Source organism: Vitis vinifera, chromosome 18 (assembly GCF_030704535.1).
Source record: "Vitis vinifera cultivar Pinot Noir 40024 chromosome 18, ASM3070453v1".
NCBI lineage: Eukaryota > Viridiplantae > Streptophyta > Magnoliopsida > Vitales > Vitaceae > Vitis > Vitis vinifera.
Genome location: NC_081822.1, coordinates 2,396,721 through 2,411,422, shown reverse-complemented (window position 1 = coordinate 2,411,422; position 14,702 = coordinate 2,396,721). Strand labels below are relative to the sequence as shown.

At 39.3% G+C, this 14,702-nt stretch overlaps 1 protein-coding gene across 1 annotated transcript in view; it reads left to right on the top strand.

Annotated features, from left to right (window-relative positions):
* The window catches only part of LOC100248990 (protein translocase subunit SECA2, chloroplastic), a 52,737-nt gene that overhangs the window by 23,425 nt on the left and 14,610 nt on the right, over positions 1-14,702 (top strand). Inside the window, exons 31-34 of the mRNA XM_010665874.3 lie at positions 12,753-12,807; positions 12,889-12,958; positions 13,819-14,008; positions 14,092-14,215. Coding sequence (XP_010664176.1) covers positions 12,753-12,807; positions 12,889-12,958; positions 13,819-14,008; positions 14,092-14,215 — 439 coding nt within the window. The remainder of the gene's footprint in view (positions 1-12,752; positions 12,808-12,888; positions 12,959-13,818; positions 14,009-14,091; positions 14,216-14,702) is intronic.

Here is a 14,702-nt window from a genome sequence, read left to right as displayed (position 1 = left end):
GTTGAACTATTAGAATATAAAATTTTATACCCATTAGTTTGGTACAAGTCTTCATAAGATAATTGCCAAGGTTTTGTAACACCACATTTGAGGGATTCTTGATGAGACTATCCATATTTCTTAAGGAGCTTTTATTGAAGGAATATAGATGCAATTTTAGTGGCAAATGAAGTAGTGGATAAGAAAAAGTGCTCAAATGAGGAGCAAATAGTTTTCAAGATTAATTTGAGAAGGCTTACGATAATATGGATTGAGGTTTTTTAGACCATGCCCTTGAAAGAAAAGACTTCAATCTTACTTGTACTAAAAGACTCTTATTTGTACCCTTTTCCTTTGGACTCACCAACATATTCAAGATAATCTTGTATTCTTGTTAGATTTTATTGATTGGTTAAGTTTTAGTGAGAGGGTGTTTTGTGTGCTCATTTGAGGTGTTTCTATATCTCTTGTCTACTTGGGTTAAGCCCTCCTCTCTTTGATTGGCGTCTTCTATATATTCTTGTTTTCCTATCAAAAATAAAGAAAGAGGCTTTGGTTCAAATGGAGGTATTGGATTAAGGGTTGTTTTAGAAAATGGTTGTGCCAAAGAATGGGTTAAGGCTTCTAGAGGGTTAAGACAAGAAGATCCACTTTCACCTTTATTTTTTCCCATTCTAGCTGATGTTTTGAGTAAACTTTGGTAAGAGATAAACAACATGGCATCTTAGAGGATTTTTTTAGTGGGTAGAAGTAGAACTAAGTTTTCCTATTTGTAGTTCATAGATTATATTGTATTTTATTTGAAGCGCTAGAACAGAAGATATACAAAGTCTTAAACTCATTTTGTTGGTAGATGCATTTCAAGTCTTAAGATTAATCTAGAGAAAAACTCTCTTTTAGGTGTCAATGTGAGTTAGGATCATATCACAAGTTTGGCTACCTTGCTAGGGTGTGATGTCTTAGATTTACCCGTTTTGTATTTAGGTATTGGAGTTGCTTTGTTTTGGGACCTGGTAGTTGATAGGATTTATTGAGAATTGGATGATTGGAAGAAAGTCTTCTTGCCCTAAGGCAGCAAAATAATCTTTTTGTAGGATTGAGAAGCTATGGTGGCATTTAGGATTGAGAAACTACAAATAGATTCTTTCTTTTGGAGTTGGAGAAGGAAGGACTAAAGAGGGATCCATTCATTAGTTGGTACCAAGTGAGTTAGTCAAAAGGGGAAGGAAAGTTGAGTTCAAGGAAAATTTGTTTGAGGAATAGAGCACTCTTAGTGAAATGGCTATGAAGGTTCTCAAGATAGAGTCATTTGGAAATCTAAAGTTTAGGCTTCTACATGGTTAGTGGCCAATGATAAAGTCAACACTAACAATTTGCCATCAGTAACGTCTTTCAAAGCTTTCAACCTGGAATTTCTATGTTTTGCGTCGAAGAAGTTAAGATCCAATTGATCACTTTTTTTTTTTTTTTTGTGCATTATGTGGTGACTTTGAGCCTTTGGCACGATATGTGATTATCTCTTTTAGCAGGTTTGAGAATACTCTTAGAGTGGTACTTTGGTGAGTGGGGCTTGCCTAGTTATGCATAGTTTGGAGAAAGAGGAATGTGAGGATTTGTAGGATAAATGGAAGAACTTAGGTTCTATTTAGGATATGATACATTTCTATTCCTCCTCTTGGGCTTCTACCCAACTCCACAATTTTCCAAAGTACTCCTTAAAACATTCTACAACTCAGTTTGCACATGGGTTACAAGTAAAAAAAAAAGGATAGGTAATGAATTGTTTCCGTATAGACTAAACCTCTAATGAGTTTGATTAGGTTAAACTCTGATGGGTATGTTTTGGATAATCTAGGACAACTACCAATTAGAGGTGTGATTAGGAAACAATATGGTATGCTATTGAGAGCCCTCTCTAAACTATTAAGAAAGTGATTGATTATTGTGGCATAGATTTGAACTCTTTTAGAGGGATTATTGCTAAGGTTGCAATTTAGGTGGGTTGACTTAAACCAACCTGACCTTTAAACAAGCTTTGACAATCATTTTTAATATTTATATTGGACATGGGTTGAGGAATTTTATTTTTTTTGCCCCCTTAACCTAACCTCAATTCAAGTTGGTTTTAGACCCAAGTTTGGGCAATCCTAGTCTAACCCAAAATCGATTTAATATTTTTATAATATATATATTTTATATTATCCTATATAATAATATTCATTTTATTTTTTTTTAGAAGTTTTTAACCAAAAAAAAAAAGTCAAATTGTAATTATGTCATGTATAACTTGTTTTGTTAGAAAAATAACTACATACATACATACATATGTATATATGTATGTAGTTTGAAATTTTATCTTAGTTGCTATTTAAATTTTGGTATAGTTATATAGAAAAAAACTAGAATTAAAAAATAAATAAATAATAAAAAATAAAAAACATTGAGGGCAAGAATTTTAACCCATACAATCTGATTGACTCAATCTTGGAAAAATAAGGTAGTGTAGGGCTTGGGTCAAGTGCCTTGCATCAGAATTAGATTGCGTTAGGTTTGGGTTGATCACAAACCTAACTCAACCTACCCAAGTTATTGTAATTATCATAAATTTGGGCATTAGATCTTTCCAATTTATTGGTGGAAGGGGGTTTGGCTATAGTGATCTCATGGGTGTCTAGGTTAGAGAGAGGTCTTTGGAAGTACTAGATGTGGCTTTATTCTAGATCTAGCTTGCAACTTGGGTTGTTTCTTTTCTTATTCTTCATGTTTAGCTAATGATATTGCGTATCAATTAGCAAAATATGGAACCAAGTGGATGATTTCTTTTGTTAGGGATTTTTTTATGCCCTTGAGTTGTACATTGTTTTTATATTTTATATATTTTATTATTTCATCATTGATTTGTGTAGCTATCTTGTTGCTTTTGTTAGGTTTTCCCTTCCTTTTGATCATTCTTTGTATTTTTCGAAGAATTTCTCATCATTTGCTTGTATTTAAAAATTCATATCAAGAAATTGTTTGTTTTTGATAAAAATAAAATAAAATACAACCAATACACTAGAGATTTTAGTAGGTTATGAATCAACACAATGACACACCTAACTTTATTTATAATGTAGAAGGAAGAAAATAAAAGAAAAGGAAAATAAAGAATAATAATATCTTATTTGATTACAAAGAAATAACTTGTGTTGTCACTGTTAGGATAAAACTCTTAAAAGCAAGACACGATGTAATAAAGTTAGACTTGAGTTTCCACTAATCTATTCATTGTTTGTGTTGATATTGATTTGAGCAGTCAAACCTGCATCACTTGCATTGTACATGATTTGGGGACGTTAGGAGTTACACCGGAGATCCAAGTCGTGGGTTTTTTGCAAGTAGATGAGTTGTTTACAATTGGTTCATAGACTTACGTAATTCATTTGAGGCTATAGTGCTCTACCTCCTAATTTGAGGGATGATTGGTCTTAGTCATCAAGATGGGTTTCCTATGGTGAGTGCACTAATATGTATGCTCACACATTGAACAGGACCTTCGATGAGTCATGAAATTGACTATTGGATAGTCATGACTTTACTAAGCTCCTATGCTGCACGAGCTCTCAACCTTGAGAGAATATTGAACTAGTATTGAGGTCTTTTCAATGGCTTTGACTTATAGGTGAGACTTTAAGGGCGGTCGTATATTCCTTATAGATTGGGTTGTTGTTGATTGAATAACAAGAAATATTCTCAAGATAAACGCCATGATATCTCATGGGTTTGAGAAAGTGTCTCATTGGGTGATCATAAGGATTTATAATCATGAAATCTGTGTTTGTAGTAATTGTTTAAATGAAATTTGACATATGCTCTTAGAGATCTAGAATATGTCAATTGATCATATACTATAAGGATTTGAAATGCAAGGATGGTGGAGGTAATCTTGGAAGGTTGATAACATTCAACTTGCTATTTTATGGACAACAGTTCATGGGGAGCTTGCATACAATCATTAGTAAGTCACATATATGAGTTTTCTATTTTGATTTAATATATTATTCAAGAGTGTAGTTTATTTATTGTAGTGAGATGTTGAGTGAACTTCAAAATTAGATTATGAGAGAACCAACGCTTACCTATGGGTTTTAGTGATCTCCACTTTAGCTCATATTCATGGTGGCACATTATTTGTGGGGTAGTTGGGTTCTTATTCACGTGTGTACATAAGGGTATTTTAATAAATACACAAGGTTGCACAAGAGCTTGTGAATGGTTTTTCTGGGTTGGGCTAATTAATTAATTAGAGCCTAATAGTGTTAATTAATTAATTTGGACTTGGGTGGTCTGGATTAAGTGATCTAAGCCTAAGATAGGCTCAAATCACTTAACCCCATAAGGAAACCTATATAAACCCTCTTAAGACTTTAGGACTTTAGTCTTGATAGTCTTTCTATTCAATTTTCTAGAGAGAAAGAGAGCCCTAGCCACCAACTCTCTGAGAGGATTTCATCTCTTTGTGTGCTAGGATCTAAAAAAGAGTCATTGGATGAAAGACTTTTAGTTTGCGAGATCTATGATGCATATGAGTATTTTCACTGTCAAAAATTGATCAAGGAACATTCAGATCATAGGTAAGGTTTTTTTAGTATCTAGATCTATGATCTATTGTTTTTATACAATATGTGCTTCTGTTGTGTAGATTTAGAGATCTCTAGGAAGATATTTGCATGCACCCTTACAATCTAGGGCTTGGAATGGAGCAATCCAGATATTCCAATAGCCATTATGATGCAATTCTCTTTATTTGGTGAACTAAATCGGGTGGCTGCTATTAATCAGAAACAAACAACTTTCTTTCAATCAGAAAAAAACAGCTTACATAAAAATGTCGAGAGCGAGAGAGAGAGTGTGATGGCGAAGGCGAGGGCGATGGCGACGAGGGGGAAATACAAGCAAGGAGACGGAGGAAACGGAAAGTAAATTGCTTTGGGGTGGAGTCGAAGGTTTTTGAAGTTGAGGTGGAAGAGAGGAGAGGTAATACCCTATTCTTCATTGTGGAAAGCAAGAGAAGGGTGTCTTCTTGGGTCCGTCTGGGGCTGGCAAGTGTTAGGCTCTTTCTGAAAAGGTTGAATCAGTGCGTTAAGAACAAGAAAGAAGATGAATGGGAGAAGGGTTGGAATGCAAGTGTTAGGCTCTTTCTGAAAAGGTTGAATCAGTGCGTTAAGAACAAGAAAGAAGACAAATGGGAGAAGGGTTGGAATGAGAAGGGGAGAAGTTGGTACGTGAAACCAACAAGGCGGGTTGCTTCCTCCGGTTAAGGGTCGTTGATGCGGAGGAGAAGAGGTGTAGTATTTGTATATCGAAAGGCAAAAGGGAAAGGGGTGGATGGTCAGTTATGGCGGATGTCGTACGGGAACTGATCGATAGCCTCGACAAAAAGGAGAACACAAAGGAAGAGACGACCCCCGGAAGGTTGCATGTTGAAATGGGGAAGAGATGGGGGAATAGTGACAGGCTTTCGATCAGAGTGGAGGTAGAAGGAGAAGAAATTAGTAGAAATATGAGTAGATTAGGGCATTGCTTAGTTGGAAGATGGAGCCTTAGGGCACCAGGAGAGGAGAATCTGGAGAGGATGGGGTGGCTAATGGCGAGTTCTTGGGGGCTAAAAGGAAAGCTTGGTTTGGCATGGCTGGAAGAAGGTCAGGCTCTTTTAGAATTTGAATTTGCGGAAGAAGCCAGAAGTGTTCTCACCTCCAGGAAGAGGTCGGTGGGAGGGATTCAGGTAGGGTTGGAGTTATGGAGTCCAAGGTACGGGTGTCTGGAAGAAGGGGAAATAAGAAATGAGGTATGGGTGAGGATCATGGGTTTGCCAATATCGCTTTGGGTCCCGTCCATTTTGAGAAGAGTGGGGAATGAGTGAGGTGGTTTTGTAGCTATGGATCTAGTGACGGAAAGAATGGAGAATCTCCGGTGGGCTAGGATCCTAGTTAAACCAAAAGGAGGAGAGTTGCCAAGTTCGCTGGAGATTGGAGTCGAGGGGTCATCTTACTACCTTCCCCTTTGGTGGGAGGTATCGCCGTTGTTTAGGCAGAACTCGGAGGGCTACTGGGGCTCATCTGGTCGTTGCAGCGGAGAGGTTAGGGGTGACGGAGGTGCACGCATTGACCCGCGAGTGGAGGAGTGGGTTAACGCAAGGCTCGAGGCGTTGTCACGGACAGCTGACGGGACGAAAGGGCAGGTGGTCGGGGCGGGTAGGGATTTGACTGAGGGTTGGATTCAATTCGGGTCAACGACCCAGTCTTCAGTGGGTAGGACGGTAGCTGGGTCGTCTTTGACTAGACTTGCTATAAGGACTCGTTGGGTTTAGAGTGGGCTGGGGGGCCTCTTCTGCAAAGCCCTTTGGAAGGAATAATATTAAAAGGGGATGGAATTGGTGGGGTTGGGCCCGAGGTTGGGCCGATGGGCTCTAAAGGAAAGGAGAAGGTCTCAGACGTGGTGATTGGGCTGCGTTTCGGGCCTGCTAGAAATGGACCATCTCTGACCCATCTTAAGAACTTTGGGGTGCAGCCCATTGGGCCTCCAGCTTTATTAAGGGACAACCTTGGCCTGGTAGAGATTCGGTCTATTGATAAAGGCCCGTTAGGGAAGGTTTGCTCCTCAGCCCAACCTGAGCCCTGTGGGGAAGACAATATTGAGATGAAGTTTCTTAGTCTACGGGAGAAGGAAGCTGGAAGAAAGCAGCAGGTGGACTTCCACATCTCATTGATAGACAGCGCGCTAGTGGAAGAAGTTTCGAGGTATGGTCCTTTATCAAACTCGAGGGGTTTTAGGGATTCGGGGTCTCCTTCTCATTCTATCTTGTTTTCGTTTGGCCGGACTCCAGAGAGGGAGTTTTTCGACCATTCTGGCATGATAAGGGAGGGTTTCTAGAAAGGAAATTTGCCAAGGATCCAAGACGCAGCTAGACCTAGCGCAATTGGCAATGAATGCTAGGAATTGGTTGAATTTAATGGCCCTATTTCAGTGGCAAGGTATTCGGAGGGGGATTCTACTCAGCCTGAATTTCAAGAAGGAAGGGAGGAAAGGACTCTAAACTGGGAAGAGAGTAGCCTAGCAAAGTTCAACCAATTTTTGGGGTTTTCGACTGAAGGGTTGGAAAATGATATATTGAGCTTCTTAGTTAAAATTAGAAAAATGAGGGAAAGGATCCACAGTAAAGGCCTCTTGGAAAAATCAAATTTTGAAATGGAGTTAAAGAGGTTGGAATGCTCAATTAACTATGAGGGTGAAGGCAAGCAAGAAGAAATGTCCTCTCCGGGGCAAAGGGGGTATGTCAGTGGTTGTCCAATGAACATCAAGTTGTTGAGTTGGAATGTGAGGGAAGCGAACGACAGTGTTAAAAGGAAAGTGTTCAAGTCTGTTGTCAGGAAACAAAAGGTGGATTTGTTTTGCATTCAGGAGACAAAAATTCAAGTTTTGGCTAATAGGGTGGTGAGAAGTTTAGGGCCAGGAAGATACTTAGATTGGAAGGCCTTGGACGCTTGTGGTTCGACAGGAGGTGTTTTGGTTTGCTGGGACAAAAGATCTTTAGAAATGCTGGATTGGGAGGAGGGCTAGTTTTCTATATCCTGCAGATTCAGGAATGTGGAAAATGGGGTTGTTTGGGTGTTTACGGGTGTTTATGGCCCGTTTACCAGAGAAGAAAGGGAGTGTTTGTGGGAAGAAATTGGGGCAATTAGAGGAATTTGGGAAGAACCTTGGTGTCTAGGGGGTGATTTTAACATTACACTCTCACAAAGTGAAAGAACTACACAAGGGAGAATTACCTCAGCTATGAGGAGGTTTGCTCAGGTTGTGGATGAGCTAGGTCTTGTGGACCTACAGTTGCAAGGGGGGGATTTCACATGGAGTGGAGGCCTTAATAACCAGTTAAGGGCTAGGTTAGATAGATTTCTGGTTTCTCGCTGCTGGCTTGACCAGTTCAGTAGGGTAGTCCAGAGAAGGCTTCCTAGGCCGACCTTAGATCACTTTCCAGTTTTACTTGAGGAGAGGGTGGTCTAAGGAGAGGGCTCACCCCTTTCAGATTCGAAAATATTTGGCTCAAAGTCGAGGGGTTTAAAGATCTAATCCGCAGTTGGTGGTAGGAGATGGTGGCTAGAGGCAGGGCCAATTTTAAATTGAATGCAAAACTGAAGGAGTTGAAACAGAAATTGAAAGTTTGGAATAGGGAGGTGTTCGGGAGACTGGAATGCAATAAGGATGCAGCTCTTCAACTAGTAGAGCATTGGGACCGTATGGAAGGTGAGAGAAGTTTGACAGAGGAGGAATTAGCTTGTAAAAAAGAAGCCAAGGAGGGGTATGCCAAGTGTGTGGAATTAGAAGAAACCCATTGAAGACAAGTTTCAAGGGAGTTGTGGTTAAAGGAAGGAGATAGAAACACAGGATACTTTCACCGTATGGCATCAGCCCATAGAAGAGCCAATTTCATGGACAGAATCAAGATAAATGGGGTGAGGCTATTAGGGGAGCAAGAAGTTTGGGAAAGGGTAGTGAATGCCTATCAGCAGTTGCTTTCAGAAAGCTCAGATTGGAAGGCAGACATTGGAAGGTTGCAATTGAACCAACTTAGCCTTCAAGAAGCGGGAATACTGGAGCTCCCTTTCTCTGAGGCTGAGGTGCAGGCTGCTCTACTGGATTTGAACGGGGATAAAGCCCCAAGTCCAGATGGCTTCACGTTGGCTTTCTGGCAAAATTGTTGGGACTTTGCAAAGGAGGAGATATTGGACATGTTTAAGGAGTTCTATGAGCAGAATGTCTTCTTAAAAAGCCTCAATAACACCTTTTTGGTGCTATTACCCAAGAAAGGAGGGGCCGAGGATCTAGGGGACTTTAGACCCATCAGTCTATTGGGGGGGCTTTATAAACTGTTGGCCAAGGTTCTGGCCAATAGACTAAAAAAAGTGATAGGAAGAGTGGTCTCTCCCGATCAGAACGCGTTTGTTAAAGGAAGACAAATTTTAGATGCATCTCTAATAGCTAATGAGGTGATTGATGATTGGCAAAAAAATGGTGAGAAAGGGCTAATCTGCAAGTTGGATATTGAGAAGGCGTATGATAGCATCAATTGGCAGTTCCTAATGAAGGTCATGCAAAAAATGGGGTTTGGTCCAAAGTGGCTGAGTTGGATGTGGTGGTGTATTTCCACAGCTAAGTACTCAGTCATGGTGAACGGAGTCCCAACTGGTTTCTTCTCAAGCTCGAAGGGGTTGCGCCAAGGGGACCCCCTCTCCCCTTATCTTTTTGTTATGGGAATGGAAGTGTTGAGCATCTTAATCAGAAGGGCTGTGGAAGGGGGATTTATTTCGGGATGTAATATTCAGCATGGTAGAGGGCAGGCTGTCCACATTACTTACTTGCTCTTTGCCGATGACACAATAGTTTTTTGTGAGGCAAAAAATGAGCATTTAACGCATTTGAGTTGGATTCTGTTTTGGTTTGAAGCCGCATCTGGGTTAAGAATTAATTTGGCCAAAAGCGAGATCATTCTGGTAGGGGAGGTGGAAGAGGTGAACGAGATGGCTGTGGAGTTAGGGTGTAGAGTGGGGCAGCTGCCTGCAGTCTACTTGGGGCTGCCATTAGGGGTGCCAAATAAGGCCGTTTTGGGGTGGGACGGGGTAGAAGAGAAAGTGAGGAGGAGACTTGCCCTTTTCCAGACAATAGATTTCAAAGGGCGGGAGAATCACTCTAATTAAGAGCACTATGGCAAGCATGCCAGTGTATCAAATGTCCCTTTTTCGCATGCCTAAATTTGTGGTAAGGAAGCTAGAAAAATTGCAAAGAGATTTTTTGTGGGGAGGGGGAAATCTGGAAAGGAAAGCTCACCTTGTTAAATAGGAGGTGGTTTGTGGGGATAAGGAGAAAGGGGGGCTTGGAATAAGGAAGCTAATACTTTTGAACAAAGCTTTACTTGGCAAATGGATTTGGAGATTTGCTTATGACAAGGAGGCTCTTTGGAAGCAAGTGCTTATGGCGAAGTATGGACAAGAGGACTGCGGTTGGAGGCCAAAAAAGGTTGTGGGTGCGTTTGGAATGAGATTTTGAAGGAAGCTGGTTGGTGCTGGGAAAATTTGGTGTTTAAATTGGGGAAAGGCAATAAAATTAGGTTCTGGACTGATCATTGGTGTGGGGATACGGTGCTATCCCAAAATTTCCCGCACCTCTTTACTTTGGCAGCTCATAGGAAGGCGACAATAGAAGAAATGTGGGACCAGAATTTTGGAGGAGAAGGGTGGAATTTGAGGTTCATTAGGGATTTTAACGATTGGGAATTGGATATGGTAGGCAACTTGCTTCATGAGTTGAGGGGCCACAGTATAACTTCGGAGGAAGATTCGGTTTGTTGGAAGGTAGGAGGTAGTGGACAGTTTAGAGTGAAGGAAGTTTACAGCCTGTTGGATAGACCTTTGATGGTCGCTTTTCCGAAAAATAAAATTTGGGTGGAGAGAGTTCCAACTAAAATTGTGTTCTTTGCGTGGGAAGCCACTTGGGAGAAGATTATGACTCTTGATAGACTCCAAAAGAGAGGGTGACAGCTTCCCAATCGTTGTTTTTTGTGTGCTTGTGAAGAGGAAAATGTAAATCACATCTTTATTCATTGTACAGTGGCCAGAGTGCTGTGGGACTTAGTTTTGGGTTTGTTTGGGGTTCAGTGGGCATTTCCTGAAACTGTAAAGGAGGTTTTATTTAGTTGGAGAGGATCCTTTGTGGGGAAAAAAAATGAAAAAACTTTGGAATTCCATCCCGTTATTTATTTTTTGGACGGTTTGGAAGGAACGGAATAGGCTAGCTTTTAGGGGGGGAGTTAGTTATTCAGAAAATTAAGTATTCTTTTTGTATGTAACATTTGGGGTTGGGCTAAATTGTATATGGGAGAGGAGCCGAACTCCCTTATAGGATTTCTGAAGTGGTTAGCTTCCAGATAAGGGGTGGTGGGTTTTTTGGTTTTTTTGCTTGTGAGGCCTTAGTAGCCTTGTATACCTCCTATATACTCTGTGGCTTTTTGCCTCTTTTCTATGAATTCTGTGCTTACTTATCAAAAAAAAAAAATCAGGTGGCTGCTATTCAAACCTAAACTAAGTAGAGTGAGGGGACCCTTCCCCGCCATGAATTAACCCATGAATAACCTGATTAAATGTGTGAAGTCATTTGTAACATATATAATTAAAGCAGGAAAGTAGATTGAGGATATTGTCCATAGAATTTGAGTTTGGATGGATCCAACGCAGTAATGCCCGCAAAATGTTGTGATTGTGTAATACCTATCTTGTTGATGGGAAATTTTTATGAAATACTGGTGAGACCAGCTGTGCTTTATGGTAGGTGTGCTGGTGGTTAACAATAAACATGTTTGGAAAAATGACCCTAGCAGAAGTGAGGATGGTGAAATCAACAAGTGAAATTCAAGTTGTTGAGCAAGGACAACATCTCCAATTTACTATCGTACACATGGAGCACAAACCTACTCTTATCTTCAAAAATGTTTCAGAACATTCTACTCATCAAGTGAGCTCCTCAACTTGACTTTTTATTGCTCGGGTGTGTGCATGCTACTGTCTTTCTCTGTCACTAAGAGGTTGCTGCCTTGCTGATAATATGAACTTTCCATGGAAGAAATCAGCATTTGACCTCATTTACAACTGTCGATGAGAAAACATTGGATGAAACATGTTGTATGACATAGATGGTGCTATTTAAGGATATAAAAAAAGAAGATATCCTAGCCAAAAGGAGGATTGTGAGATCAATGAATGGAAATCAAGATGTTGAGCAAGGATAGTGTATCTAATTTACTATTTGTTTTTTCAAATGGAGCATACATACAGAATGATAGCTCAAGCCTACTCTTATCCTCATAAATGTTTAAGAACATTCTAATTGTCAAGTGAGTTCCTCGACATGAGTTTTTACTGCACAGATAGCTGCATGTTACTGTCTTTTCTTGTCACCATGAAGTTGCTGCCTTGCTGATAATATGTACCTCCCATGGAAGAAATCAGCATTTTATCCCATTTACAATGTCACTGTGAATTGGAAAAAGTTGGATGAAACTTCTTATATAACCTAGATAGTGCTATCTAGGGATATAAAAATTATGAAAGAAGAATTTCTGGAATGATGTTTCTTGATGAATTAAGATTAAAATTCTTACATAATTTGTACTTTTGAGGAGGCTTTGAATTCAACTACTAACTTCAGAAAACTATTTTTAAGTTACAATTTTTTTATCAATGGTTCTGCTCCAGCATCATGTCATAAATAGAATCAAACTGAGAATTTCATTTCATAGAAAAAACGTGAAAAGGTTTATACATGGTGAGGTGTCTCTGAAAATGCTTCTCGGTAACTCAGTACTCCTTCCTTGCCTATCTGGATAAATAAGTTCACTGGATATGGCTTTCTTATTTCTTTTGTTGGTTGCTGTTATATTTTGGTCATTGATTTGGAAGGCTGGCAGATTTGGACAGCTTTATCATCATTCTTGTACTTCATGCTCCAATCTTATCCATGTTACATAGGCACCTGAATCTTTCTTAGAGAATAGAAAACATTAGATTAATCTGTTATATGTTCTTTTCTGCATCAGATTTGCATGTCTTCTTTGTTTTTTAACTGAATAATTAGCTCTTCAGAGTTTAATTGTTCATATAATCTCCATAATTCCCATTGTCGTGGTGGTTATCATGATTATCATCATTATTTTGTCGACTGTACTAAAAGAAAGTTCTGCCCAGGTACATGCAAGCAGTGGTAGATGAAATTGTCTTTGGAAATGTTAATGCACTGAAGGTAGTTGAAATTTCACTATAGAATGTTGTATTGTAGGCTGTTGTCCAGCTTTTCTAATTGATTTGTTTCTTTCTCTCATAGCATCCGAGTAAGTGGAATTTGGGTAAGCTGCTAAAGGAATTTATTGGAATTTCAGGGAGGCTATTGGATGGTGAGCATATTGAAATTGTTCCTCAGTTTGGTATCTCTTTTTGAAATTATGGATTTTTCACTACAATAGCTTGTTCAATTGTGTGAACAGACTCTTATAAGAAATTCATGACGGAGCATACTGGCTGTTTGGCTGTAAGGGCAGCCATCTCATGTGGAGAACAATGGAAAAGCCTTAATAAACTTAAGACCGGAAAATTTTCACTAGAGTAGAAAAGATTCTAGATTTCAGGCACGAATGGATGGTAAGAGAATGGGGAGGTTCCATTTGCATGATTTAGTCAAGGCAATGGAACTTTTCACCTGATTATCAATGTTTTGGTCGATAAATGTCAGCAAAGAAGAACAGATTCTTTGTGACTAACCAAACTTCTCTGGAAATTTCTATTATTTAACCCTAGTGCAGGGAAGATAGGGTCTGGTTAGAAGGTAAGAACATGAAAAATGTCTACTGAGGAGACCTGGATGTAGAAATAGAAACATAGTAGGTTGGTGGATTTGGGTTGAGAAGGCATGAAAAGGAGTCATCCCCATTCGGAGGTGAACCCTTATGGGATATTTTCTTTCTTTTTTGTTTTAATTTGTGTTTTATTTTTATTTTGATCTATTTTTTTTTTTTTCTTTGAGTTCTCATTTTTTGGGTGCTGTAGTAGATGCTACAACAGCCAACCTGCCAGTTTGCTCTGCTCTGGAAATTAGCTTGCATTTAGATTCTGGACACATCTGGTTTTCAAATAGGCTGCTCCTATTCCCAGAAGAGACTGGACTTTCTCTATTGTTACCTTCCAATTCTTTTCAATTGAACTATAATGATAATCCACCAGTTCCAACACAAATTCTCTAAAATTGGAACTCCTCCAGACTCATTTGTAGGGATTTCTGAAGAAACTTTACTGAAGGCCCTTGCACAGCTTCATGAATTGAGTTCTGTAGATATTAACAACTTTTACCTTCCAAACTTGCCAACACCTCCAAATGCCTTCAGAGGAATCCGCAGGAAGACCTCTTCATTGAAACGTTGGCTTGCCATATGCTCTGATGATTCAGCTAGGTGACTATAATCTTGATTTTGTATATAACCATTTCTGTCTCTCGCAATATTATGAGTTGTCTGACCACTGATGCGTAATGTAGGGATGGAAGGTATCGAGCAACTGCTAATCTTCTTCGCAAGTACCTTGGAGATTTTCTAATTGCTTCATATTTAGATGCTGTACAAGAATCTGGTTATGATGATGCATATGTCAAGGAGATAGAGGTATGCTGAGACCTTTTTCTTCATGTGAGTTTTTGGCTAATGGTCAAACAGGAAAAATTCCATGAAAAAATTCACTGCACCAGTTGACATAAGTTAGTATTACTAGCTGGCAGAGTACAACCATTCAGACCTCCCAAGTTGACATATATTTGAGATTCTGGAATTTGCAAGAGCCTCGCTTTTCATTTAGGGGTTTATATGGTTAAGATTCTGGAATTTGCAATTATGAGAAGTTTCTTTCAAGGGAGAAAATTTCTTTCAAGTTTTGACTATTTATGTGCAGGATCATTTTTTGAATTACTGGAAATAACATCTGTTAGGAGTAAATCCCTTGTAACATGTAAAGTTCCTTGCTTGATATTCATAATCTGTTGCTTGATCTGAAAAACTTGGGAGGTGAAACCAACCTTGGAGTTGGTCTTACTAACAGCCTCCCAAATGTCTTTAGCTGTAAGAAGAAGTAGATATGTCTTATTGATCTCTAGTT